The sequence below is a fragment of the Malus sylvestris genome, chromosome 6 (genome assembly GCF_916048215.2).
Source record: "Malus sylvestris chromosome 6, drMalSylv7.2, whole genome shotgun sequence".
Lineage (NCBI taxonomy): Eukaryota > Viridiplantae > Streptophyta > Magnoliopsida > Rosales > Rosaceae > Malus > Malus sylvestris.
Window position 1 is genome coordinate 31,009,534 of NC_062265.1, and position 25,039 is coordinate 31,034,572.

Genomic DNA, 25,039 nt, shown 5'->3' on the forward strand with positions numbered 1-25,039 from the left:
TTTGTGAGGATGGATGGTGGATTATATGGACGATTAAGAAAGGATTGGATTGTAGATAAGGCCACGTGGCATGCCGTCATTCGTTAAAAATCTGATCGAAATCTATCCTCAAAGATTCTGAAAAGATAATGACACGTGACACGATCGTATTGGATAAAAATCTTATCGAAATCGATCTCTAATAATTATCTTTTCAGATAATGACACGTGGCGGAATTTTGAACGAGTTAAAATCTGATCAAAATCTATCGTCAAAGATTCTCAAAAGATAACGACACGTGGCACGATGACATTGGATAAAAATCTTATCGAAATCAATCGCTAAATAATTGTTTTTTTTATAAAATGACACGTAGCGCAACGAGAACGATTTAAAAAATCTTATCCGAAATTACAAATAATTTTATTTTGTATTATTTAAACAAACAAAAAAAACTAATATTTTATTGCCTATTGCCAGGGAGGAGGGCTCCAAGGGTGGAGATGCAAATGACAATTACTGTTCATTAATGATAGTTACTATTCATTAAAGGCAGTTATTGTTCAAAATGGTGGATTCAATAGTGGATTGCCAGGGGGAAAGGCTCCATGGGTGGAGTTGCTCTTAGGGATGGAATGGAAGAAGGATTTAAGGACCAAAGTGAAAGAACACCATAATTTTAGAGGCAAAATAAATATAATTAAGTTCTGTCCATTTGATCCAATTTTATTCATGCAATTTTCAACTGAGTCCGGATCCTTGTCGGATTCATTTTATGAAGATCTCGAGAATCTAATAATCGTATCCGTTTATCGTATATCGTGCGGTCAGAAATTATTTTAAATATTGTTATTTAAAAATAAACATAAAAAATACTTAATAAAAACTGATCGTATAATGTACGATAAACGGAAACGATTCATAATAACTCAGGATCCTCATTATAATGATCCGGAGAGGATCTTGTTGGATTTTCAACGTTAAGGAGACTCGTTGCCACTGTACGGTCAGCTTGTCCTAACCGCAGCGATGAGTCTTGACCACTGTACGGCAAACTTTGTTCAACTGCTGGGAAGCATTCAATACAGTTGCTGTCTGGAGATCAGACATGATACGTGGCCACCATCTGTAGCGAGTGGTTGTGAATCTGCAGACGAGGCTGTGAAGGCTTATGCTCAATTTTTTGAATTCGTGGACAACGGCCATTCTTTCTGCACAACTTTCCAGACTCATTTTCGAAAGTCTGTCCTTCACTCTGCTCATGAATTATAGAAAAAAGCAATCTCACTCTCTCTCTCTCTCTCTCTCTCTCTCTCTCTCTCTTTTCGTGCTTCAAATATGTAATTAGTTTATTGGTAATGGTGGTACCCTACCTTTAACCCCAGCTTGCTTCTCACTCTACCCACTGTTGCCATCATAGTTTGAAACTTTTGAAACTCTCCCACTACTTTCTCTTTACTTCTCAAATCCTGGAACTTTGAGTACAGTGAGTAAAGTGGCTGAGCTCAGAAACAAGAAGATGAAGAAGGGTTTATTGGTTTGGGTTTTCTCAGTAATTTCAGCTGCAATCTTCTCCTCCCATTGCTCTCTTGCTCTCAGCCCAGATGGTAAGAAAAACCTTCCACTTTTCTGTTTTGCTGGTTGTTTTATTTTATTGTTTTTAATCTAATTTTTTCTGGTCTAATATCTTTAATTTTTTGGCTTTTCTGAACTTTTTGTTGATGAAAAATGGAGGCATTGGGTTAAAGTTTTCATCCTTTGTTTGTTTATGATAGAAATTTGCTTACCTAGTCAATTAGTTGAATTTCCTTGTTTACGATTTTCTTTGGTCATTAATGACATATATATATCAAATTTTTAATGGCTAACTTACATTCTTTCTGCATTTCCTTAATATTATATTTAGGTTTTATTTAATCTTGTTCTTAATATTTTTTTGGTAATAATTTTGCTTCAGGTTTGGCATTGTTGGAAATCAAAAGCACTTTGAATGACAGCAGAAATGTTCTCATTGACTGGCAGGATTCTGATGAATCACCCTGTAAATGGACTGGCATTACTTGCCATCCTCAGGACCTTAGAGTCATCTCTATGTAAGTCAAAATTTCAAACCCTATTTTTCAATTTCCTCAAACTGCTTTTGATTTAATCTGCTTATTTTCAAAGTGCTTTTCATATATTTTGAATTGGGTTTTGCAGTAACTTGCCTTACATGCAACTAGGAGGCACCATATCTCCCAGCATTGGTAAACTCAGCAGATTACAAAGATTGTGAGTCCAATACTGAACTAGTAAAAACTCAGCTGAGAGGTCCTCCAAATTTGATTTTCTTGTGATTGTGCTTTTTCAATGTGAACCAGGGCACTTCACCAAAACAGCTTACATGGAAACATTCCTAATGAAATTACCAATTGTGCTGAGCTTAGGGCTCTGTAAGTGGAAACCCGAAGCGATTTTGCTCTTTTCTGTTTCTTCTTTGAGTTGTAAAATATATTTCAGTTGTCACCTTGCCATCTACTTATGTTATGTGACTCTAGAATTGAGCATTGCATACTTTGTCTTCTATCTGTTAGGTACTTGAGGGCTAACTATCTCCAAGGTGGTATTCCATCAGATATCGGAAACCTTTCTTATCTCACCATACTGTAAGCATTTTTTTTCTTTGTTCTTATATTTTCCGTTGGACATGACACAGAACCGAGCGCAATGGCATTCTAGGATTCATATAGCCGACCCCACTTAGTGGAAAAGGCGTTGTTGTTGTTGTTGTTATATTTTCCATTAAGGAGTCTATAGGGCGCTTAATTATCTAACGCTTGTTTTGGGAAATTGGTTTCCGAATTATCATCATAGTAATTGCAACTGACTGATTTTAATATCTACTCATGTTTTGATGAACTTTCCAATGAAATTTTAGGGATTTATCAAGCAATTTATTAAAAGGTGCTATACCTTCATCTATCGGCCGCCTCTCAAAATTACACTCTTTGTAAGCTCTAATTATAACTAAGTACCAAATGGTATTCTATGTCACAGTTTTTTAATTGGATTGGTGTCTCAATAGTATAATTGCCTCTATATGTCATAGGAACTTGTCCACCAACTTCTTCAGCGGTGAAATCCCAGACGTTGGAGTTCTAAGCACTTTTGGTAACAATTCGTAAGTACTCATACCCTCATCACATCATTTGTTCCAAAATTGTCTGTCTCTGTCGACACATGCATGTTGATTGAAAATGGCCTAATCAAATTGAACACACTCACTCTTGTTTCCCAAGAGACCGAGTCTTGTTTGTGTGTGGCGCGTGCACTCAAAGACCAATTTGGCTGTAAAGTTTTCAATTTGTCGATAAACTAATTCACAAATAAAGATGTTTCCACTAACTTTTCAGTAATTACATGGCACCAATTGTGCACTAGATGCAGTACAGATAGAACTGTCAATACATTCTCTCTTCTTCCCGTGTTAACCATTTGTGTAATGTGTCTTGTTCTGAAATTTCATTGAACATTCATAGGTTTATTGGCAATCTAGATCTTTGTGGCCAACAAGTGCGCAAGCCCTGTCGGACCTCACTGGGATTTCCTGCAGTGCTACCACATACTGCTGCGAGTGATGAAGCAGCAGGCAAGTTCTCGATCCCTTTTCATCAGCTTATAGGCGAATGACAAGTTTTATAAAATGCAGTTCTGTAACTTTGTAACTCACATTTAACCAAGTTCTTATGTAAAAAGCAGCAATCTGCTTATGCTAATTTGTTGCATTCACTGTGGATATTCCAGTGCCTTCTAAACGATCTTCTCATTATATCAAAGGAGTTCTCATTGGTGCAATGTCTGCATTGGGCTTTGCGTTTTTAATTCTCCTTACCTTCCTTTGGGTTCGGTTACCATCAAAAAAGGAAAGAGTGACAAAAAAATACACTGAAGTTAAAAAGCAAGTAAATCAAGAAGCAAGTAAGCTCTATGTTTTCTGGACTTCATACAGTTATAAACTCAAACTTTATTATGGTTGATGACAAAAATTTGAACATTTGACAGGTACGAAACTCATTACTTTCCATGGTGATATGCCCTACCCTTCAAGTGAAATCATTGAAAAGCTAGAGTCACTCGAGGAAGAGGATGTTGTAGGATCGGGAGGATTTGGCACCGTATACAGAATGGTTATGAATGATTGTGGTACTTTTGCTGTTAAAAGGATTGATAGAAGTCGGGAAGGATGTGATCAAGTTTTTGAGAGGGAGTTAGAGATCTTGGGTAGTATTAAGCACATAAATCTAGTTAACCTGCGAGGCTACTGCAGGCTCCCTGTTTCAAAGCTTCTCATATATGATTATCTAGCTATGGGCAGTTTAGATGATTTCTTACATGGTAAGTATCACCACTCAGAATGTGCTATAACTGAATGCTTTTTTGGGGACAGACTAGCTAGATGGATGTGAATGATTATTTGATTCTCTTTTTTTCTTCTTTTTTTTTTTTTTCTTATTGTCTTTATCTCCTTTAGAGCAAGGGATGGAAGAGCGGCCCTTGAACTGGAATGCTCGTTTAAAAATAGCCCTGGGTTCTGCTCGAGGCATAGCATACCTGCACCATGACTGCTCTCCGAAGATAGTACACCGTGACATAAAATCGAGCAACATTCTTCTAAATGAAAACTTGGATCCCCATGTCTCTGACTTTGGTCTTGCAAAGCTTTTGGTGGATGAGGATGCCCATGTTACAACAGTGGTGGCTGGCACCTTTGGCTATCTGGCTCCAGGTTTGTGTTTTCCCATATTATGGTCTTGTATGCATTTCATAGCCCTGTTTCCTTCTGTAAGTATATATGGTAGAGCTAGATTATGGTGATTGCACGGTTCAATCATTACAGATTTCGATATAGTCACCTATGTCGGACATCCATACCAAGATTTACTATTTAGTGATGTTACTGTCCCCCAAATAAGAGCATCTGATAATCACACAACTAAATGAGTGCGGGATTAATTATCCCTGCCCTAGAAGTTAAAACCTGCTTGATCAAAATATGAGACGACTAACCAACCGCTTGATAATATTGAGATATGAAATATATGGAGATGCTAATCAATTGGTTTTTGGTTATTGCAGAGTATCTGCAGAGTGGGAGAGCCACCCAGAAGTCCGATGTATATAGCTTCGGAGTTCTATTGCTAGAGCTTGTTACCGGAAAAAGACCTACTGATCCAACGTTTGTAAAACGAGGCTTAAATGTTGTTGGTTGGGTAAGCTCCTTTCCTTCATAAGATTACGAAGACAGATACATGCATTCATATTTTTCATGTAAGACAATGGTTTGTCTCATACATACATTCATTAATCTGCAGATGAACACCCAATTGAAAGAAAACAGGTTGCATGAAGTAGTAGACAAAAGGTGCAAAGATGCAGATGCTGAAACTGTGGAAGCAATTCTTGAAATCGCGGCAAGGTGCACCGATGCAAACCCTGATGACCGGCCATCAATGAACCAGGTGTTGCAGTTGCTAGAGCAAGAGGTCATGTCACCGTGCCCGAGCGATTTCTACGAGTCTCATTCGGATCATTGCTGATCACTAGGCTAAAAGGCCTAATGACTGCAGGATTACAGACTGCTTATTCATATGTTCTATTGAGTTTGGTTGTTGTCCCTGCCCCTCCCTAGGGGGCAAGAATGTAAATTACCTATGTATCAGGCCAACCATGGTTTCCAATTTCTACATGTACATTGTTTTCTTTTATTTGTAATTTGTTTCTGGTCACTGGATGCTTCATGAAGAAATCCCAAAAGGAAACAAACAATAGAGAAAGCCAAAATCTGCAGAGAAGAAATTGAAAACAGTGAAAGCTGATGCAAATGTTAGGCGAACGACAACCAATGAGACAACAGAACCGTTCGTTTGTTTTTCCTTTTTGTATAAGCATATTGCGAGTGGAAGACTTTGAATACGAGAATTTTTTTGTGACCGGAAAAATGAATTTTTAACTGTAGAGCTAGTGATTTTTTATATCAGAAATTAAGTCATCTCAGTAAAAGATCAACTAAACTGAAGGTTTTAGTGGCTATGGTGATAGAACAAATTGACGGTTTTGGGAACAAGGTAAGATACGCATGATGAATCGTTCATTTCTTAACACCAAGGTTTAGACCTTGGTAGGAATTCTATGTGGTACTAAGTCACTCATGTATCTTACCATGCAATATATAAAGTGTAAAATATTGTACTAATTCATTATATATAAATGATTATGGTGTGTTTAAACTTATTTCATTAATTACTACATATTTCTACATTCATAATGTTTGCCAGCTCGCTATATAATCAACTTAAATAGTTAAATTCATCATGCAATGCATTTCCTTCCAATTTTTTGTGATAACCTAATAGATAATTGACTAAATAAACATCCTGCAAAGTTTCAATAAAAATTTCCAAGTTTTTCTTACAATTTCCGTGGTTTTTATTCAATTTTTATCGATATTGATAATATCCCGATATTTCCATCGAAATTTCCGTGTTTTTGGACTACCGATATTTCTGATATTATTGATATTTTATACCTTGCTTAACACAATATGGTTTTTGAAATCCAAAGTCTTTTATTAAACAGTTTGATAAGCAAGACATAGTGAGTACTGAGATTGAACTGGAAAATAAATAGGGAACTTTAATGAAAAACACCAGGTCCGGTTTATTTTGATGAAAATCCATATTTTTACACTAAAAAGTCAATCATCGAATTATTCACTTTATCCTTTATTTTATCATTTTCGTTAAAACTTAAAGTTTTCAATTCCTTTTCATTAGTTTTCCTAATAAATACCCATTAATCAAACAAACAACTAAATTATTTAATCATCCTACAGGTTTTTGGGTTCATGGGACAGAGATGTTCAGCAGTGAGGAAAGAAGAAAAAAAATGGCGGACTGATTTTGAGCACAGTGCCAAAAATATGGACGATCCAAATTTGCATTGGTTTCTCGGACAATATTGAAATTACACAATTAAAATGAGGTCATTTTTGAAAGTACATTGTGCTTCTGAACAATAAATCAGTTCATTTTCGGTTTTAATTTATATTGAATTTCATGATTTTAGAGGAGTGTTGTATCGTGCCTATGTCACACATGCTTGTGTGACTCTGTGCGGTCGATATATCGTAGGATGCTCAATCACAGTTAGACCTTGCGTTAGCATCAACATTTGGCTATTTCGTTGGAACTAAGCATTCTTACATTCCTACTAGTTACAGTTTTACGTGTGCACATAAATACGTTGTGTGTGTGTTTAATAGCAGCTTATATTTTGTAATTTTCCACAGAACTCGATTTCAAGTATTATGGCAAAACATTACCCAAACCAAAGACGTTCTGTGTGTGGTGTGTGTGTGTTTTATGCATGGCAAAATATTAGCCATGAATATACTTTTTTTTTGCATGTGTACAAACATGTGATGTAGAAAGATGACTCAATTCGAAAGAAGGCAAAGCCCATTTCCTTTTTGCAATGCATAATTGAGGCCACTTTTGTGTGTTCCTGATAAATCATGTGCCAGAATCTTCTTCCAAAAGAACAAAAATTAGCCGACAAAAAAAACAAAAAAAAAAAGATCAAAAATTAAGGAAGACTTTTGATTAGTTGACAAAATAAATGGGACCCAACTTTCATCGACTCACTAACACGATATTGCAATTTTCGGACAGAGATCTGAAATGGATCTCAATGTCCGAACCAAGAATCAGACAAATTATATCACTTAAATTGAATTTGATTGTTCTTATTAACTCATTTCGTTAGCCTAACTTCTATAAATTAAGAGCTTTAATTTTTCTTTCACATAAACCAAAAGCCTGAATTTACTGATTCTTAAGTTCCGGACACTTAGATCTAAAAAGGATCCAAATTTGCAATTTTCATCCTATCCTAAACAAAGCTTATATTGTTATGCTGTAGCTGAACAATCTATACTAACTTTAATATGAGCACAGTGCGCAACAACCAATTACAGGGCAGAGTAGCAATAATCACCGGCGGAGCAAGCGGCATCGGTGAGGCCACGGCACGCCTGTTTGCCGATCATGGCGCGACCATGGTGATGATCGCCGACATCCAAGATGAGCTAGGCCGTCAAGTAGCCGAATCCATCGGTACACATAGATGCAGCTATGTGCACTGTGACGTATCCGATGAAGAACAAGTGAAGACCATGGTGGAAACTACAGTGCACAAATATGGGCAGCTAGATATCATGTTTAGCAACGCCGGTATTGTTAGTAGATCAGATCAGACCGTTCTCGACCTTGATTTTTCAGCTTTTGACCGTTTGTTCGATGTGAACGTCCGTGGTATGGCCTTGTGTGTCAAACATGCAGCGCGTGTCATGGTAGAACGGAGCGTGAGGGGAAGCATAGTGTGCACGGCAAGTGTGGCGGCGAACCACGGCATGGAGATTAGGACTGACTACTGCATGTCGAAGCACGCGGTACTGGGGTTGGTTCGGTCGGCCAGCCGGCAGCTTGGGGTGCACGGCATCAGGGTGAACTGCGTCTCGCCGAACGCATTGGCCACCCCGTTAACATGCCGTGCGCGTGGGATGGAAGTGGGAGAAGTCCAGAAGTCGTATGAGAAGTTCGCATGCTTGAAAGGGGTTGTGCTGACGCCGAGGCACGTGGCGGATGCGGTGCTGTTTCTAGCTTGTGATGATTCTGAGTTTGTCACCGGACATGACATGGTGGTGGACGGTGGCTTTGTTCGCCAATAACTTGGCGATTCTTGGTTGTGTTCTCTTTTTCTTACTATTTTTAAGTGTTTGGTCTTTTGTTAAACGAACAAAAGACGCGGTGTTTTTAGGTAAATCATGTACTGTTTTTATGTTTAATTCAACCCCAAACAAGGTCTATTGAAAGTTATTTAAGTTTGATACCGAATCTAAATCAACAAACCAAAGAAGAAAAGCTTATTAGTGGAGCATTCACTTTAATTATTATCTAAATTCACCTGCAAGTTGTAGTTATGGTGAACTGGTGGATGATCGTATGGGATGGGGAGATTCGAACTCCAAAGGGTACAAACACACTCGAATTGTTATACAAGCGCTAGTATCAATTGTTTTTGTGCTTATGTTATGTACTCATGCATGTCTGACTGTTTAATGTTGTTACATTATGAAACTTGTTAGTATTATTCATAATTTTGTATCGTCTAATTCTCTAATGTAAACACATAATGTCTTTTAAGTTTTGGATCTTCTACCAAAGAACAAAAGATATAGCTAGATAGTAGACTTTTGGTTGCTTGACAAAGGAAATGAGACCCCATGACTCTGCAAATTTGTAACTTGCATCCTGTCCTAAAGAAATATATTGCAAATTTGTAATTTACGTTTATTTTTAGTGCACGGTGAATTGGAAGACGTGGTCGGGGGGTGCCGGATTAAGAACAAACTACTACTGCCTGTACCGAGGTAAAAACAAAAGCATTTCCGGCCGCATAAGGAACAATACGATATTGAACACAAGTATGTGAAAACTTGGCCCTAGATTAGCTTAAGCATTAGCGAGGAAATTTGCTTCTCAAAAAACAATATGGTAGGAGAAGGGTAGTGTTACTCGCACACTCTTTTTTATCTCTATTAGAAATGGAAATAAGTCGACTGGCAATATCACGTTAAAGTGTACTGCAACGAAATGTCGATCCATTACTATTTATTCTCTGTTGAGTTGATTCAAACAAGGTCTTTACATTGGGGATTGCTTCAGACAAGATCTTGACATTGGGAATTGCTTCAAACAAGTTCTTGACATTGGGAATTGCTTCGGATGCTTGCCTTGGATACTAATGAGTTAAATAATAAACAATCTGAGATAGATAAATAGCACAGGGAAATTCAAAATTCACATCGACACTAAAAAGCTTAAACGTGTAGTTGGATGACAACGGAAACAGGAACCAACTCCCATTAACGAGCTGTTTTGATAAGAATAGCATTTCTTATATGAGTAATAGAAGGAAGACTTTCTTTCTTTACTGATATGATGAATTATGCAAAAGTTATATAATATATATACACACACTTTTATATTTCCATTGACATAGAAGAAGGGCAGCGTTGCTTTGCACAAGCCCATATTATATGTGTGTTTTTGTATATAATGTTGTATTATTGACACTAGAAATCACCGAAGTAATATAACGATCCCTCGCAATCTTACAAGTCACACCTCACCAACCAAGAAAACTTAGAAAGCTCTATAATACTACTAATTATTTGAGTGACCATATATAATATGAACCATGATGAAGACAGGAAAGGTGGTTAGTGAGAATATTTTCAATGTGCTCAAAACACTGAGTGATACACCATATGTTATTATATAATTAAGTGGAGGGAAGTTTTATATGAATAATGTTTGTAGACCAAATTTATATACCAAATTTGCAAACCAAATTATGTGTCACCAATAAAAAAAAATAAGTACGTTAATCAATACTTAAGTAATAATCTAAGGGTAACGCTAAGAACAAATTTTCAATACCAAATTTGCAAACCAAATGATTTTCCTATTGGTGACACATCGTTTGATTTACAAATTTGGTCTCTCTGCGCATTACCCATAATTCAATCATTAACTTTCATGTCATTTTGTTTAAAATTTGGTTTTGAAAACCAAATGATATGATTGTTGATAATTGAATTATTAAATAACTGTTGATTAATATGCTTATTTTCTATTAGTAAGTCAATGACACATCATATTGTATACCTTGTGTTCTGTCCACGTCGAAAAATCTCCCCTAAGTAGGAGGTCTTTTCTTACAAAGCCTATTAATGATGTTGCCAACTCCCGATTAGGTTTAAGGGAAGTACCTGAGTTAGCAGCTCAACCTTGCCCAAAGAAAATGGCGGACCCAGTCGACACTGTCTCAGTCAGCCAAACCATCCAAAAGCTTCAAGGAAAGGTCGCAGTCGTCACTGGTGGAGCCAGTGGCATCGGTGAAGCAACCGCAAGGAAATTTGCCTTGCATGGCGCACGTGCCGTGGTTATTGCCGATGTCCAGGACGACAAAGGCCAAAACGTAGCCGCATCGATCGGTCCTGACCGCTCCACTTACATCCACTGCGACGTGACCGACGAGGACCAGGTCAAAATCTTGATAGAATCTACTGTAAAGATCTACGGCCGCCTCGATGTGATGTTCAGCAACGCTGGCATTGGCAGCGCGTCAAAGCAGACCGTGATGGACTTCGACCTCTCCAACTACGACAAGCTCATGGCGGTCAACGTCCGCGGGATGGCGGCGTGTGTGAAGCATGCGGCGAAGGCTATGGTGGAGGGGGGCGTGAGAGGGAGCATCGTGTGCACGGCGAGCGTGGCAGCGAGTGTTGGGGGGTCGTTCTTCACGGACTACACGATGTCGAAGCATGCGGTGTTGGGGTTGATGAGGTCGGCGAGTCTGCAGCTGGGCGAGTACGGGATACGCGTGAACTGTGTCTCACCGGGACCGGTGGTGACGCCATTGCTATGCTCGCTTTTCAAGGTGGAGGCTGAGGATGCTGCGAAGATGTTCGAGTCGCACTTTGGGTTGAAAGCCGAGGGGAAGATGCTGTCGGCGGAGAGTGTGGCGGACGCCGCCCTTTTTTTGGCTTCGGATGACTCTGAATTTATCACTGGCCATAGTTTGGTTGTAGATGGTGGAGTTAAGATATAAAACTGAAGATTCATCTCCAAAAAATAAAGGGTAATGCTAAAGATACTAATTTGACCAAATTTTATAAGTCATGTGACGTGTTTTTTTTTATATTAAATTATTATTTAAATATTGATTAACGCGCTTATTTGCTATTAATAATATATCATATAATTTGTAAATTTAACCTATAAAGTTGATTTATATACGGTAGACTTTTGGTTGCTTGGTAAAGGAAATGAGACCCGACTTCCAATTATCACCTAGATATAATGTTTTGGATTTGTAAGTTGCATCCTGTCCTAAAGAAATATATTGCAAATTTATAAGTTACATTTATTTGTAGTGTGTTCCAACGTTAATTGGGAGACGTGGAACACGGGGGTGCAGGACTAAGAACAAGCTACTATTGCTTGTACTGAGAAAAAAAAACGCGCATTTCTGACCGCATAAGGAATAATACGATCTTGAACACAAGTACGTAAAAAACTTGGCCTTAGATTAGCTAAAGCATCGGTGAGGAAATTTGCTTCTAAGAATACAATATGGTATAAGAATATCGAAAGTGTACGGGGAGAGACAATATCGAAAGTGTACCTTAACAAAAAGTCCATTACTACTTATTTTCTGTTGAATTGATTCAAAGGTCTGACAATGGGAGTTGCATCGGATGCTTGCGTTGAATGCTTTTGAGTCAAATAATACCCAATCTGTGATAAATAATATAGCACAAGGAAATTCAAAGTTCACATGGACACTAAGACACTCTAATAGCATTGCATATAATCACATGTTTAGAAGGTTTACTTTGGACAGAGCTTGGCTGCTGAAAAAATCAACAGCTGCTTTTCAGCAGCCAAGCTCTGTTCGTTTACTTTATACTGCCAAAATATATAAAATAATAAAAAGCTTAAAATTGTAGTTTGGATGACAAGGAAGCGGGAACAACTCCCATTTAACAAACTATTTTGGTCTTGAAAAGTTCTTATAGGACGGATCTGGGACACTACCTTTTTTACCTAATTTTTTACACACGTTTTTTTTTTACCAATTTTGTATTGTATTTCAACGATTCGAACCATCTATCTTTTAGGTTTTCTCCAAAAACTCATGTCTACAAAAAATCACTCAAATCTTAAACCAAATGACCGTTGAATTAATGGTTTAGATTTTCCTTGGAGAACCGTATTCGTTTATTTTCTTCCTATAAATGAATGTCTTAATGGTTTTAGAATTATCTAATTTTTTGCGAAGATGTTTTTGGAATGAAGATTTAACAATAAATAGTTTAGATCGTTAAAATACATTAAAGAATGAATTATATAAAAACGTGTCCAAAAAATTATATTAAAAAGTGGTGTCATGGATCTATCCTATATATATATATGATGTAATTTGACTCAAGTATACATATTATACTTTTATATTTCTATTGGCGGGGTACGCTAGGTTGATATGTGTGCAGATAATAACAACTTAGGGCATTCAACAAGTTATGAAGGAAGGAGAACTTTCTTTCTTTCTGAAATGAAGAATTATGCAAATGCTAAATATTGCATACTTTTATATTTCCATTGACATAGAACTTGCGCAGCGTTGCTTTGCACATGCCAATATTGTATTAAGTGTGATTTTTTTTTTTTTGGGTATATAATGTTGTATACTATTGATACCAGAAGTCCCTGTAGCATTCGTGCCAAGTTGTTCTCGAAAAGAAATGACAAATGTAATGAGTCGCACCCTCACCAACCTAGAAAACTTAGAAAAGCTCTATAATACTAGCTACTGCTTATTTGACGGACCATATTTAGGTAATGATAGGTAAACTAAATTTGTAGATTAAATTTGTAAACTAAAAAATGTGTCACCAATAAAAAATAAGTACGGTACCAACCCGTTACGTAATAATCAAATCATCAACTTTTATATCATTTAGTCTTCTTATCATTACCCTATATATGTAATATGAATCAGGATGCGTGAAGACAGAAAATGTGGTTAGGGAGGTTTTTCAGTGTGTCCGGAACAAGGAGCGGAACACTACATATCCTTAGACATACAATCCCCACAATGTAATAGTGCACCTACACGCCTTCATCGACATTGCTTTTAGGTGACGTGGCTCTTTCCTGACATCATCACACCCCGGATCTGCTTAAAAAAAAAGAGGTATTTGTTGATTTGCCCCATAAACTTGTATAGAGGTGCCAATTTCCCCCCTAAACTTTAATTTTAGCCGATTATCCCCTTGAACTTTTATAATTAGCTAATTCTCCCCTGAACTTTAACATTAGTTGATTACCCCTTCTAAACTTTTATAAATAGCCAATTTACCCCCCCTAGCATTAGATTTTAACTTTTTCATCCAAATTTCATCCATCCAATTTTTCATTCTTTTTGCTTTATACAGTTGTCATGTGTTGTCTGCATGATTAAAATGGATAAAAAATTGGATGAAATTTTTTAAAATCTAGCGTTAGGAGGAAAATTGGCTATTTATAAAAGTTCAAGAGGATAATCGGCTAAAATTAAAGTTCAAGGGAGAAATTGGCTAATTATAAAAGTTTAGAGGGTAATCGACTAAAATTAAAATTCAAGGGAAAATTGGCACCTTTATATAAGTTCATGAGACAAATCAACCAATTTGCCTAAAAAAAGAAAATAGAAGTTGTCGTACTCTCATCTTTTTGTCTCTATGAGCTGAATGATTTCACTCGAGTTGAGCTTTCAACGGCTTTTTCAAGATTATCCAAGGCTTTCCATTCTGCAAGGTAATCTAGAAAGGACACTTTAAAATAATTTTACCAATTGTTTAATGACATCCAATGTTAGGAACGCACTAAAAAATGTGTCGTGGTTAGGAGGTATTTTTTAACAAAGCTATATTAATGATTCTGCCAACTCCCGTTTAGGTTTAATTGAAGGAGCCGAGTTAGCAGCTTAACCTAATTATTAGCTTAACCTTGACAAAAGAAAATGGCGGACCCCAAAGGCGACAGAGTCTCAGTCAGCCAAACCTTCAAAAACCTTCAAGGAAAGGTCGCAGTCGTCACTGGTGGCGCCAGTGGCATCGGTGAAGCCACCGCACGGAAATTTGCCTTGCATGGCCCACGTACCGTGGTTACCTTACCACCGATTTCCAGGACGACAAGGGTCAAAACGTAGCCGCATCAATCGGTCATGACCGCTCCACTAACATCCACTGCGACGTGACCGACGAGGACCAGGTCAGGAGCTTGATAGAATCCACTGTCAAGATCTACGGCCGCCTGGATGTGATGTTCAGCAACGCCAGCATTTGCAGCGCGTGACAGCAGACCTTAATGGACTTTGACCTCTTCAATCATCATTTTTTATGTCATTTTGTTTAAAATTTGGTTTTGAAAACCAAATGATAAGATAATGTTCGAAGATCAAAATTTTAAATCAAATTTACAAACTAAATATTGTGATTGTTGATAATTGAATTATTAATTAACTATTGATTAATATGGTTATTTCCTATTAATAACACATCATGTTATGTACCATGTGTTCTGTTCACGTTGACAAATCTCTCATGATTAGGAGATCTTTTCTTACAAAGCCTATTAATGATGTTGCCAACTCCCGTTTAGGTTTAAGGGAAGTAGCTGACTTAGCAGCTTAACCTAATTATTTGCTTAACCTTGCCCAAAGAAAATGGCGGATCCAGTCGACACTGGCTCAGTCTGCCAAACCATCAAAAAGCTTCAAGGAAAGGTCGCAGTCGTCACTGGTGGAGCCAGTGGCATCGGTGAAGCAACCGCACGGAAATTTGCCTTGCATGGCGCACGTGTTGTGGTTATCGCTGATGTCCAGGACGACAAAGGCCAAAACGTAGCCGCATCGATCGGTCCTGACCGCTCCACTTACATCCACTGCGACGTGACCGACGAGAACCAGGTCAAAATCTTGATAGAATCCACAGTCAAGATCTACGGCCGCCTCGATGTGATGTTCAGCAACGCCGGCATTGGCAGCGCGTCAAAGCAGACCGTGATGGACTTCGACCTCTCCAACTACGACAAGCTCATGGCAGTCAACGTCCGCGGGATGGCAGCGTGTGTGAAGCATGCGGCGAAGGCCATGGTGGAGGGGGGTGTGAGAGGGAGCATCGTGTGCACGGCGAGCGTGGCAGCGAGTGTAGGGGGGCCGTTCTTCACGGACTACACGATGTCGAAGCATGCGGTGTTGGGGTTGATGAGGTCGGCGAGTCTGCAACTGGGCGCGTACGGGATACGCGTCAACTGTGTCTCACCGGGACCGGTGGTGACGCCATTACTATGCTCATTTTACAAGGTGGAGGCTGAGGATGCTGGAAAGTTGTTCGAGCCGCGCTTTAGGTTGAAAGCCGCAGGGAAGGTGCTGTCGGCGGAGAGTGTGGCGGACGCCGCCCTTTTCTTGGCTTCGGATGACTCTGAATTTGTCACTGCCCATAATTTGGCTGTAGATGGTGGAGTTAAGACATAAAACTCAAGATTCATCTCCAAAAGAATATTATGGAATTATGAGCATGTTGTTTGCATTTGGTTGGCCATTATGCCATCTTCAACTAAAAGTATTAAACATAGTTCCAGAATAATAACCCTGTAAGAAAGTATTTTTAAATAAACAATATCAGACCATATTCATATACAATCTTCAACCGAAATGGCTAAACATAATCTTTCAATAATTTATTATTTTTAAGTTTATTCTTAACTTGTATTGGTTAATTGAATTAAACTACCCTATTCAAATAAGGTTATCTGGACATGATTTTAAGTGACACGACAACATTTTAAGTTTGTAATGTTTTTTGAACTTTTCAAATTTATTTGGTATTGTGACATATTTTATTAAATATTCTCGAAGTTAAGATATATTTACCCAACTTAATTTGAATGGACAAAGTAGATCGGAAACCTTGATTTGAAACTTTGGTTGAGATTAATTTGCTCTTCATATGGAATCATACTCAATTACTCAGAAAGTGGGTTCTTGAGATAATAATACCCATTAACCCATTGATTAAGCAGCAACCACAGTCTTAAGATAGTAAATTAATAATTGGGATTATTTGATGAGGGTCCTGGTGACATGAAGAAATTAAGAAAGACATACGTAGCTAATTAATCACGAATTTGTGCTTTTGTGTTGCTTTCAGTTTAGCTAATTAAATACTTGCTTGCAGTTTAGCTTAATTGGATGCTTTGAAATCCAACCGTTGGATTTGAAGCATTAACAAAACCTGGCAGCTGGGCCCATGAAACGGGCTGGAGGGGTGGCTGGAGTTAGCCAGCCGGATGGCCTTTTGGCTATTATTTGGCCAGGTGGGCTCCAATATTTATAGCCTAGCTCTCTATTGGAGACTAGTTTTTTAAGTAAATCGAATTATTATTTTACTTTTAGATCTTTAGTCATTTTTATTGGAGATGGTCTTATTCTTTTTGTTTGATTGCTTGAAACAAGGTTTTGTACTCCTATAAAATTAACCCATAGATTGATTACTCAATATTTCTTTTTAATTTTTATGTGTAATTTATCTAAACAAGGTCTTGAAAGTTATTTAAGTTAGATACCTAATCTAAGTTAATAAACCTTATATATTATATTATGGGTAATGCTAGGAAAACCAAAATCTAAAATCAAATTTTGCAAATCAAATGATGTAGCTGTTGATGATTGTATTATTACTTAATTATTGATTAATGTGCTTATTTCTTATTAGTGACACGTCATTTGGTTTGCAAATTTGGTTTCCATAGCATTTATTCTTATTTTATAATGGAGCATTTGATGTATCATTTAAATTTTCTACAACTTGTACTAACAAGGGAACCAGTGGCAAGGGGCAGAGCACTACGGCCATCTCTATTCAAAGGGGTTATGTTTAGCCTCGTCCAGAGTTACAGCCCTGCAAGAAATTATTTTTAAATGAATAGTGTCATACCATATTTATATACCATCTCCAACCAAATGGACTATTTTTTAGCCCTCTCAATAGTTTATTATTTTTCAATTTGTTTGACACACCTCGACCGAAGTCGGGACGTGTTAACCGTCACACGAGCGTGACGTAGCCTTGTGTGCAAAGCGGAAGCGATAAAGAGTAAGGAAAAACGAACAATTTAAAACCAAGCAACTAACAATCCCAGTTAAGAAGGGATGTTAGTGGGAGTCTAAGTGTATAAATATACTTTCAGAGTAATAAGAAAGTCTAGTTGCAGTCAAGTAGGACAATTACTAAGATACAACACCCGAAGGTGAATCCTACTTTTTCGGATTCTGTCAGAACACCGTTAGATTCCTCATAGCCACCAAACTCTGCTACCTAAAACCTAGAGGGGCGAAAAACAAAGTTGAGTGGGTTAGTAAAACACATTTACACGAAAACCTTATTTTCCTTTGAATATACTAACCCCTCGCTGTAAAACAAGTATATAGATACTTTCCCAGAAATAGAATACATAATTATGTAAATATCTCAAATCATGTTCAATAAATCAAGATTCATATTTGTATGTATGCCATGCCCATATATAATAGAGTAAGCAATTCAGGTAAGAATAATTTCATAGAAATATAACATGTTAGCCGGAACCTCTGTGGTAGTCTGTACGGCTGAATTCATAGCTCAAAAGTCACTCTAGCCGGAGTCACTACAATGACCTATACGGCAACATACTGCACAAGAGTCGGAACACAATAAAAAGGTTTGTACGACAATAATGGGTGTAAAATAATCATGCTCGATACTACTCTCACATAATAGCTGGGCGATAAATCGCTAGTCAATTACAAGTTGGGACCATAAATAAGGTCTGTACGACAAGACTGTGCACCTAAATTGGATCCAATGTGAGCATATAGTGCAGGAGGTAACATAATAAACAGACATGTGTCATATCTCTGGCTAAATCACAATCACCCTAAGTGCAGTTTTATGAGCTCAACATTATTCAATCACATATCGCATCATTGACAATTCATATAACCCAAACATAAATCACCTAAGCTTACCTAGGCCTCCACAGCACCATGCAACGATATGCATAATTATGATAATGCATATACCAAAATAAAATATAGGCATAGCATGGCATTTAAATCACATTTCCTTTAAATACGTTTTCTGGGAAAAACGTCAAGTATATATATATACTGAAAATAACTGCTCATTCATAGATAAGTTGAAGGGTCGTAACCCCCGAGACTTGATTGATGGCGCTCGTCCTCAGGATAGGCCTCACTTATATGCGTAATAACCAAATAAACATTATTTAACGCACATAACCAACAATAGGTAATAACTTATCATACAATGCTCAAATGGGGTGTTTGAATATACCAACGTGATCTACACAACCTTACGAACATCTCCATATTTTAAAAATAATTTTTCGACCGTCCACGTGCCGCCACGCGCCGGCGGAGGCACGGCCCTACGCGTGGCCAAACCTGACGGATTCACTAACCGCCGTTAGGGAATATTCCGTTAAAGCCTAACATATTCTGTTATTTTTAACTGACGGCGTCAGAATTGATGGAATATTCTGTCGTCTTCAACCTCAGACTCCGTCGACCGTCGCCGTCGCCAGAAATTGGAAAAATCTTTAAACATATTATTCTCACTCGTTTTTCAACCATTTCCTACGAAAATACCACCAAAATGAAGCTTAGGGTTCATAGGACCACGTTATACCTATTTGAAGCTTCAAATTCCACGAGATCACGTCGGAGCAAGCTCGAAAATCCGGTGACCTCTGTAACTCCTCGAACCTGGGCTTTCCGACGTCTAATTTTCACCAACGATGCACTCTGAGCATTGTGGGAAGTTCCTTAAGCTTGCTATGGTTCTGAAAATTAAAGAAACTCACGGTTTAAAAGTTGGTGAACAGTGCCACCTTCGGAGGTTCGATTTCCATGGTTTCCTTACGTCTACACTTAGCCAAAACTCATCCAAAACACTTAGAAGGGAGAGAAGATACCTTTAGGAGTCTTGATATGGCTTGAAACCTTGAAAATCACTTCGGTGGTACTGTACCTCGACGGACCTCTCAGGTCTAAGGTTTTCCTATGGTTTCAAGGTCAAAAATGACATGGTTGAATTCGTTGACCTTCAAGGATCTCAGATATGGTCACTGCAAGTTTGATCTGTGAGAAATGGTTGGTTTTTAGGGTGTGATCCGTACAATTGCAGAGAGAGAGAGTGTGTCCGAGAGGGAGAGAGTACGGGAGGATGAGAGAGAGAAAGTGAGGTGTAGTGTGTGTGGTCCAAAAGTCACCAATCAAAACAAACAATTCTCTAACCTCCATTTGGGTCAAAAAACTTAGGAATTAAACCTATTAGTCCACTTCTAATAGCATGCCACATACAACACATCTCAACGCCTAAGGGCATTTTAGTCTTTTCACATCAACGATAATTGTTTCTCGGGACGGGCTGTCACATTGTTCTTTTACTTAATTGGTTAATTGAATTAAACTACAATATTAAAATAAGTTTATTCGACCACTTAGTATTACGGTCTAGTGGTAATCCTCTTCAACACTAATAGTGGATCTCAAGTACAAGGAAACATGTTGTTAACTAATTGAGTTACAAGTAATTTCTTGATTAATTACAATCAAGGATGAAGGAATTGGAACAGTGCAAGAGGTTTTTAAGAGATTGAAGTGCATCTTTGTGCTAAGTTTTTATTTTTACTTTTCTTATTTTAAGAGCATTCCAAAATAGATATCAAAATGTCTAAATCAGCACTATCAGTAAAAAAAGACAGCAAGTAGCAGCAATGTTTTTCAACAAAAAGTTCAAATCTGATGTGGTATTACATGGATTGACAGTCATCATCCTTGCTACCAAAATTGACAACAACTTCAAACCTCTTTTTAATTGATTATTAAATGCATTTTATTAATTTTTGTTTTAAAACATTATCATAATAATTTAGTGGAATAAAATTACAGTTTAATTTGATGTATATCAGATGAAAAGCAAAAGTTTACATATATCAAAGTATCATATAAGTTGTTAAATTTAAATTTCATATTTAAGATTCGACATCTAAGATGCTCTAAAGTGCCAATAACGACTATTTTTTTATAAAAGAAAGAATGGTTTCACATTTTCTTTAAGTGGCTGATAAAATTATCTATAATTTTTCTTCTTCTTAGAAATGTTATCTGTAGATATGGAGTTGTCAGTCGTGTGGCAAATTGCCCAACAGCCAATGGCCTTTCGACTCCACCAAAAGACCAGTTAATTGGCGAATCTGATTTTCTCAACTCCCAACGGTTACATATAAATCTCTCTGTCTCTCTTTGCCTCTCTGACCTTTTCATCTTCCTAAATTAAAATCATATTCATATCCATCTCCATCTCCATCTGCAGCAATTGAAGAGAAAGAAACATCCAATAGAAATAATGGGCATGCAGCTGATGAGGGCTTCTAGTTTTCATCACCATCTTCTTCATCCCAAAAGCACTTCTACCCCTCCCGCAAAAGCACTTTTTGGTTTAGAACATGTCAACAGCAGAAGCATAGTAAACATCAAAAGAAGAAATCAATATTATGGGATTGTGGCTTCAAGCAATTTTGCTTCACCACTTTGGGACAGTTGGAGGCCTGAGAAGGGTTCGGCTGCTCCTTCTCTCAGTGATATTATCTGGCCTTCTGCAGGTAATTACAATCATAGAGATTAGAAATAATAACACCAATTAATCATGTGTTTAGCTGCATTAATGATGATCATTTGGTGAAAAATAGGGGCTTTTGCAGCAATGGCGTTATTGGGAAGGATGGATCAGATATTAGCACCAAAAGGAATTTCAATGACAATTGCACCATTAGGAGCTGTTTCTGCAGTCCTCTTTGCCACTCCTTCTGCTCCTGGTGCTCGGGTATTTAATTTGTTCTACTTTCTGAATTTAAATTAGGAGATATTGTTGCATATAACTGATGATATATATATGATTATATAGAACTCATCACGTGACTTGTATAATAATATAATAAAATTAAAATTATATTGTTGAGGCTTCTAACACCCATCACGTAACTTATGAAATGTTATTGTAGCATGCGACATAAATACAAATTTCTTTCTTAAGTTATCCACAAGTGCTTTTTGTTCTTTTATAATCTATTTGGTGAATGTGAGCCATAAGTTGCCTAGGTTTTGTTCTTTTACAAGTGTTTTTTGTTCTTTTATAATATATTATTTTGATGAGGAATAAGATTTATATCTCGTCTAATCATGTATAGCTTCTTTTTCTTCATATTAATAAAATTTTCTTGTATCGCCGAAAGAGCGAAAAGGTTTTGAAGAAAAGTTAGCCATAAGTTGCTTTTGTTCTCCTTTTTTTTTTTTTTTCCAAACTTTTGTTCTCCTTTGAGTAGACCAACTTGTTTATTTGAACCAAAAAAAAAAAAAAAAAAAAGTAGACCACCTTGTTTGAGTAGTGAGTCAATGATAGACACGTGTCCATGCATACAATTGGCACAACTCCACTTGTAATGGACCTCATGTGATGGAAATGGAAGGTAGCAACAATAAGCCCAGATTTTCTTCAAATGGGGCCTTATTTTGATCCAAACTTTGATATGAGTATTGGTCACATTTGGACTCTCATTTAGGAAAATGTTGAAAAGTAAATGGGGAAATGTCAATTAGTCGACATTTTTTGTATATGAGTTTGCCAAACTTTACAACTCTTGTAAAGAAACTTGTAGCTCAAGTAATTAACTTTATCTGATATCCTCTATTCAAATACCTCTTCTTCTCTCTGCTTAGTCGTTTAGTATGTGAAAATACCTACATGCATAGGTCAAATAAAGGGTTAAACATATATTAGAGTGCAATATGAAATAGTCGAACTTAAGTGCATCTTGATCGAAAAATTATCAATAGAGTTAGAAGTGCTCGACTTAGATTTGACGGTTAAACAAATTTGCTATTCGTAAAACGAGGGTCATTTCAATTTAAGATAATCAAAAGCATAGTGTATTGAAATAACACGTTAACTCTCCCTTGTGATTTTGGCAGAAGTACAATATGTTCATGGCACAAATAGGTTGTGCAGCCATTGGGGTGCTTGCATTTTTCACATTTGGCCCTGGATGGCCTGCTAGAAGCTTTGCCCTAGCTGCATCCGTTGCTTTCATGATTTGCACACGTTCCACACATCCACCTGGTAATCCCTCCTTCCTGCTATCTTTTTCATTATTCTCTTTTTTCTGCTACTAAAATCAGTTGCACAACTCATTCTGTGTTCAATTTGTAGCTGCAAGCTTGCCTATACTCTTCATTGATGGAGCTAAGTTCCATAACCTGAGTTTTTGGTATGCTTTGTTCCCCGGCGCCGCCGGATGCCTTCTTCTTTGCTTGATTGTAAGTACTGTTGTATACTAAACCCTAAACACATTTCAGTACTTCTAGTATGCAATGGCTGATCTCACTCTTTATCTCAATGTTTCTGCAGCAAGAGATAGTGTTATACTTGAAGGACAACTTCAAATTTTGATCATCTGGAAGCAAACACATGCTTTGGTACTCACATAGTTAGATACATCATACATTCATCCATCTCAAGTTCAATATTGGAGGAAATGCACCAATACTATAGAAATGAAAAAGGAAAGCTTGGGTATAACTAAAGGTCAGCAAGTCTTGGGTTCGATTAGCACCGGATCTGCCAACGTACACGTGAAATAAAGTCCAAGGAGCTTGTTGCTGAAGATTTTGGTTGTGAAATGTGATCTAAAATTGTTGTCGCCGAGATGTGGTCCTAATTTTTAAAAGTAGTGCATTGATGGTTCTTGGTTCTTGAATTGATGTGAGAAAATATCTATATGCCATGGTCCATGACTCCTTGACAGTATATTTATTTTGTTGGTGGCTTATAACTTCATGAGCTTTTTCTTGCACCGCAAAAGAATTCTGCCCAAACAGAATCACTGACTTGTGGGGTAAAAAATGGAGGATAGCAGGAAGAACTATCATCATCTAATTATATACAAAGGCCAAACAACTTCCAATTTTCCGAAGCATAAAAATGGGTGAGAGAGAGGGGACGGTAAAGACAGAAGGGGTTAGGTGTATCAGAATTGTGTACTTACCTTTTAGTCCTGTCCTATGTATACTAATCATGATGGATTTTCTTTCCTTGCAAGTAATACAAACCTATGACGATTTGATCTCAAAATCGTATTGGGATTCTTCCTTACGTTTGCACAAACACATTTCTAATTAATAAATCTATTCACAACAATTATCAAATTATATACAATTTGACACGGGTTAAAAAATTGTTTGTTAAGAATTAAATTCACTCCTAATATTTAATAAAATTCATGTTGAAAAACCATGAACTTAATTAAAACATGATAAAAATGGTCGAAAAACTTTCATCGATTACAACTTTTTGCAGCATTCTATATGCACGTGTAAGATTGGGTAAGCGAAAGCGCAAAAATGGATCAAAACCCTCCCTAGCTTTATAGCTCTCCTTTGTCAATCTATGCATTTGGATCTTCTCCAAATCTTACTGTCCGGAGCCTAAAGATCAGGAACTTCTAACCCTTAATTTATGTGAAAAAGATATATGTGCCCTTAATTTGTGTGAGGTGAACTAACACAATAAGTTAATGATGATCGTTAGATTCAATTTGAATAGTTCAGATTGCTGGATTCGTAGAATTTAAAAAGTGATATTCCAAGTTGATTCTGTCCGGTCAATCTATATGCCAAACAAATTTACTAAATCCAAATGACAAACTTTGTCGACCATGAAAAAGAAACAAAAATAAAAACAAAGGCAAAGGATCGTGAAGATAAAACAAGGAGGAGGGAGAAGAAGAAATGGACCCTGGGCCATGGGCCCATAGAAAGCAACCCTACACGTGGTGACATAAGACTGATGGGAGACCGTGGTACCTGGACAGATGCGTCCACTCGCTCTCCCACCGGCATACCCTCCGCTTTCTGGGCCCCACCGGGCCCACTTCCACTCCATGCTTACCTGTGGCCTAAGCTTTATTACTAAAAATTGCATTAATAAACTGTTTGAATACAGCATGTGGTGGGGCCCGCCTAACTTTTGACCTGATCATCATCCAATCAGAGCCGTCGATCTTGCGGAAGGCGTCGACGTCGGGTGGTGGCCCAACGAGCTGGAAGATTCCCCGGGGGGAGGGGTGGGGACGGTGTCTTCGATCGTGATGTAATCGACGAGATCCGGGCATCGCAGCTGTACACGTGGACAACACACGTCGAAACCCTAGCACCTAGGGTTGTGATGGTCTCTGTGAAAAATCTCCAAATAAAGTGCCTCGACATTCTAGAACGACGGACACTTGGCAT

At 37.6% G+C, this 25,039-nt stretch overlaps 5 protein-coding genes across 6 annotated transcripts; all 5 read left to right on the top strand.

Moving 5' to 3' along the window:
• Positions 1-1,180: 1,180 nt before the first annotated feature.
• On the top strand, positions 1,181-5,958 carry LOC126625738 (LRR receptor-like serine/threonine-protein kinase FEI 2). Its single transcript, XM_050294796.1, has 13 exons — positions 1,181-1,587; positions 1,938-2,073; positions 2,180-2,251; positions 2,341-2,412; positions 2,554-2,625; positions 2,898-2,969; positions 3,069-3,140; positions 3,499-3,608; positions 3,764-3,937; positions 4,022-4,354; positions 4,491-4,745; positions 5,096-5,229; positions 5,332-5,958. Exons 1-13 carry the CDS (start codon positions 1,500-1,502, stop codon positions 5,554-5,556), a joined length of 1,815 nt encoding a protein of 604 aa, XP_050150753.1. The 5' UTR covers positions 1,181-1,499; the 3' UTR covers positions 5,557-5,958.
• Positions 5,959-7,680: 1,722 nt separating this feature from the next.
• LOC126625742 ((+)-cis,trans-nepetalactol synthase NEPS2-like) lies at positions 7,681-8,895 on the top strand. Its single transcript, XM_050294800.1, has one exon. The coding sequence runs from the start codon at positions 7,965-7,967 to the stop codon at positions 8,745-8,747; it is 783 nt and encodes a 260-aa protein (XP_050150757.1). The 5' UTR covers positions 7,681-7,964; the 3' UTR covers positions 8,748-8,895.
• A 1,857-nt stretch (positions 8,896-10,752) lies between these two features.
• Positions 10,753-11,754, top strand: LOC126625740 ((+)-cis,trans-nepetalactol synthase NEPS1-like). The gene has a single exon (XM_050294798.1). The coding sequence runs from the start codon at positions 10,886-10,888 to the stop codon at positions 11,693-11,695; it is 810 nt and encodes a 269-aa protein (XP_050150755.1). The 5' UTR covers positions 10,753-10,885; the 3' UTR covers positions 11,696-11,754.
• Positions 11,755-15,247: 3,493 nt separating this feature from the next.
• On the top strand, positions 15,248-16,333 carry LOC126625741 ((-)-isopiperitenol/(-)-carveol dehydrogenase, mitochondrial-like). The gene has a single exon (XM_050294799.1). The coding sequence runs from the start codon at positions 15,356-15,358 to the stop codon at positions 16,163-16,165; it is 810 nt and encodes a 269-aa protein (XP_050150756.1). The 5' UTR covers positions 15,248-15,355; the 3' UTR covers positions 16,166-16,333.
• A 4,504-nt stretch (positions 16,334-20,837) lies between these two features.
• LOC126625743 (uncharacterized) lies at positions 20,838-23,583 on the top strand. Of its 2 annotated transcripts, XM_050294802.1 has the most exons (6): positions 20,838-20,971; positions 21,069-21,357; positions 21,445-21,578; positions 22,724-22,871; positions 22,962-23,068; positions 23,160-23,583. In XM_050294802.1, exons 2-6 carry the CDS (start codon positions 21,102-21,104, stop codon positions 23,199-23,201), a joined length of 687 nt encoding a protein of 228 aa, XP_050150759.1. In that variant the 5' UTR covers positions 20,838-20,971; positions 21,069-21,101; the 3' UTR covers positions 23,202-23,583. The 2 variants fall into 2 exon arrangements, with proteins under 2 accessions (XP_050150759.1, XP_050150758.1); XM_050294801.1 differs by lacking the exon at positions 20,838-20,971 and having other exon boundaries at positions 20,978-21,357.
• The last annotated feature ends 1,456 nt before the right edge of the window (positions 23,584-25,039 follow it).

Bases quoted from the DNA above. Each gene is read 5' to 3' on its own strand.
- LOC126625743 (XM_050294802.1), top strand. From the start codon at position 21,102: ATGGGCATGCAGCTGATGAGGGCTTCTAGTTTTCATCACCATCTTCTT. The intron at 21,579-22,723 runs GTATTTAATTTG...TGATTTTGGCAG, and splicing joins CTTCTGCTCCTGGTGCTCGG to AAGTACAATATGTTCATGGC. The intron at 23,069-23,159 runs GTAAGTACTGTT...ATGTTTCTGCAG, and splicing joins GCCTTCTTCTTTGCTTGATT to CAAGAGATAGTGTTATACTT.
- LOC126625741 (XM_050294799.1), top strand. From the start codon at position 15,356: ATGGCGGATCCAGTCGACACTGGCTCAGTCTGCCAAACCATCAAAAAG.
- LOC126625740 (XM_050294798.1), top strand. From the start codon at position 10,886: ATGGCGGACCCAGTCGACACTGTCTCAGTCAGCCAAACCATCCAAAAG.
- LOC126625738 (XM_050294796.1), top strand. From the start codon at position 1,500: ATGAAGAAGGGTTTATTGGTTTGGGTTTTCTCAGTAATTTCAGCTGCA. The intron at 3,938-4,021 runs GTAAGCTCTATG...AACATTTGACAG, and splicing joins GCAAGTAAATCAAGAAGCAA to GTACGAAACTCATTACTTTC. The intron at 5,230-5,331 runs GTAAGCTCCTTT...ATTAATCTGCAG, and splicing joins GCTTAAATGTTGTTGGTTGG to ATGAACACCCAATTGAAAGA.
- LOC126625742 (XM_050294800.1), top strand. From the start codon at position 7,965: ATGAGCACAGTGCGCAACAACCAATTACAGGGCAGAGTAGCAATAATC.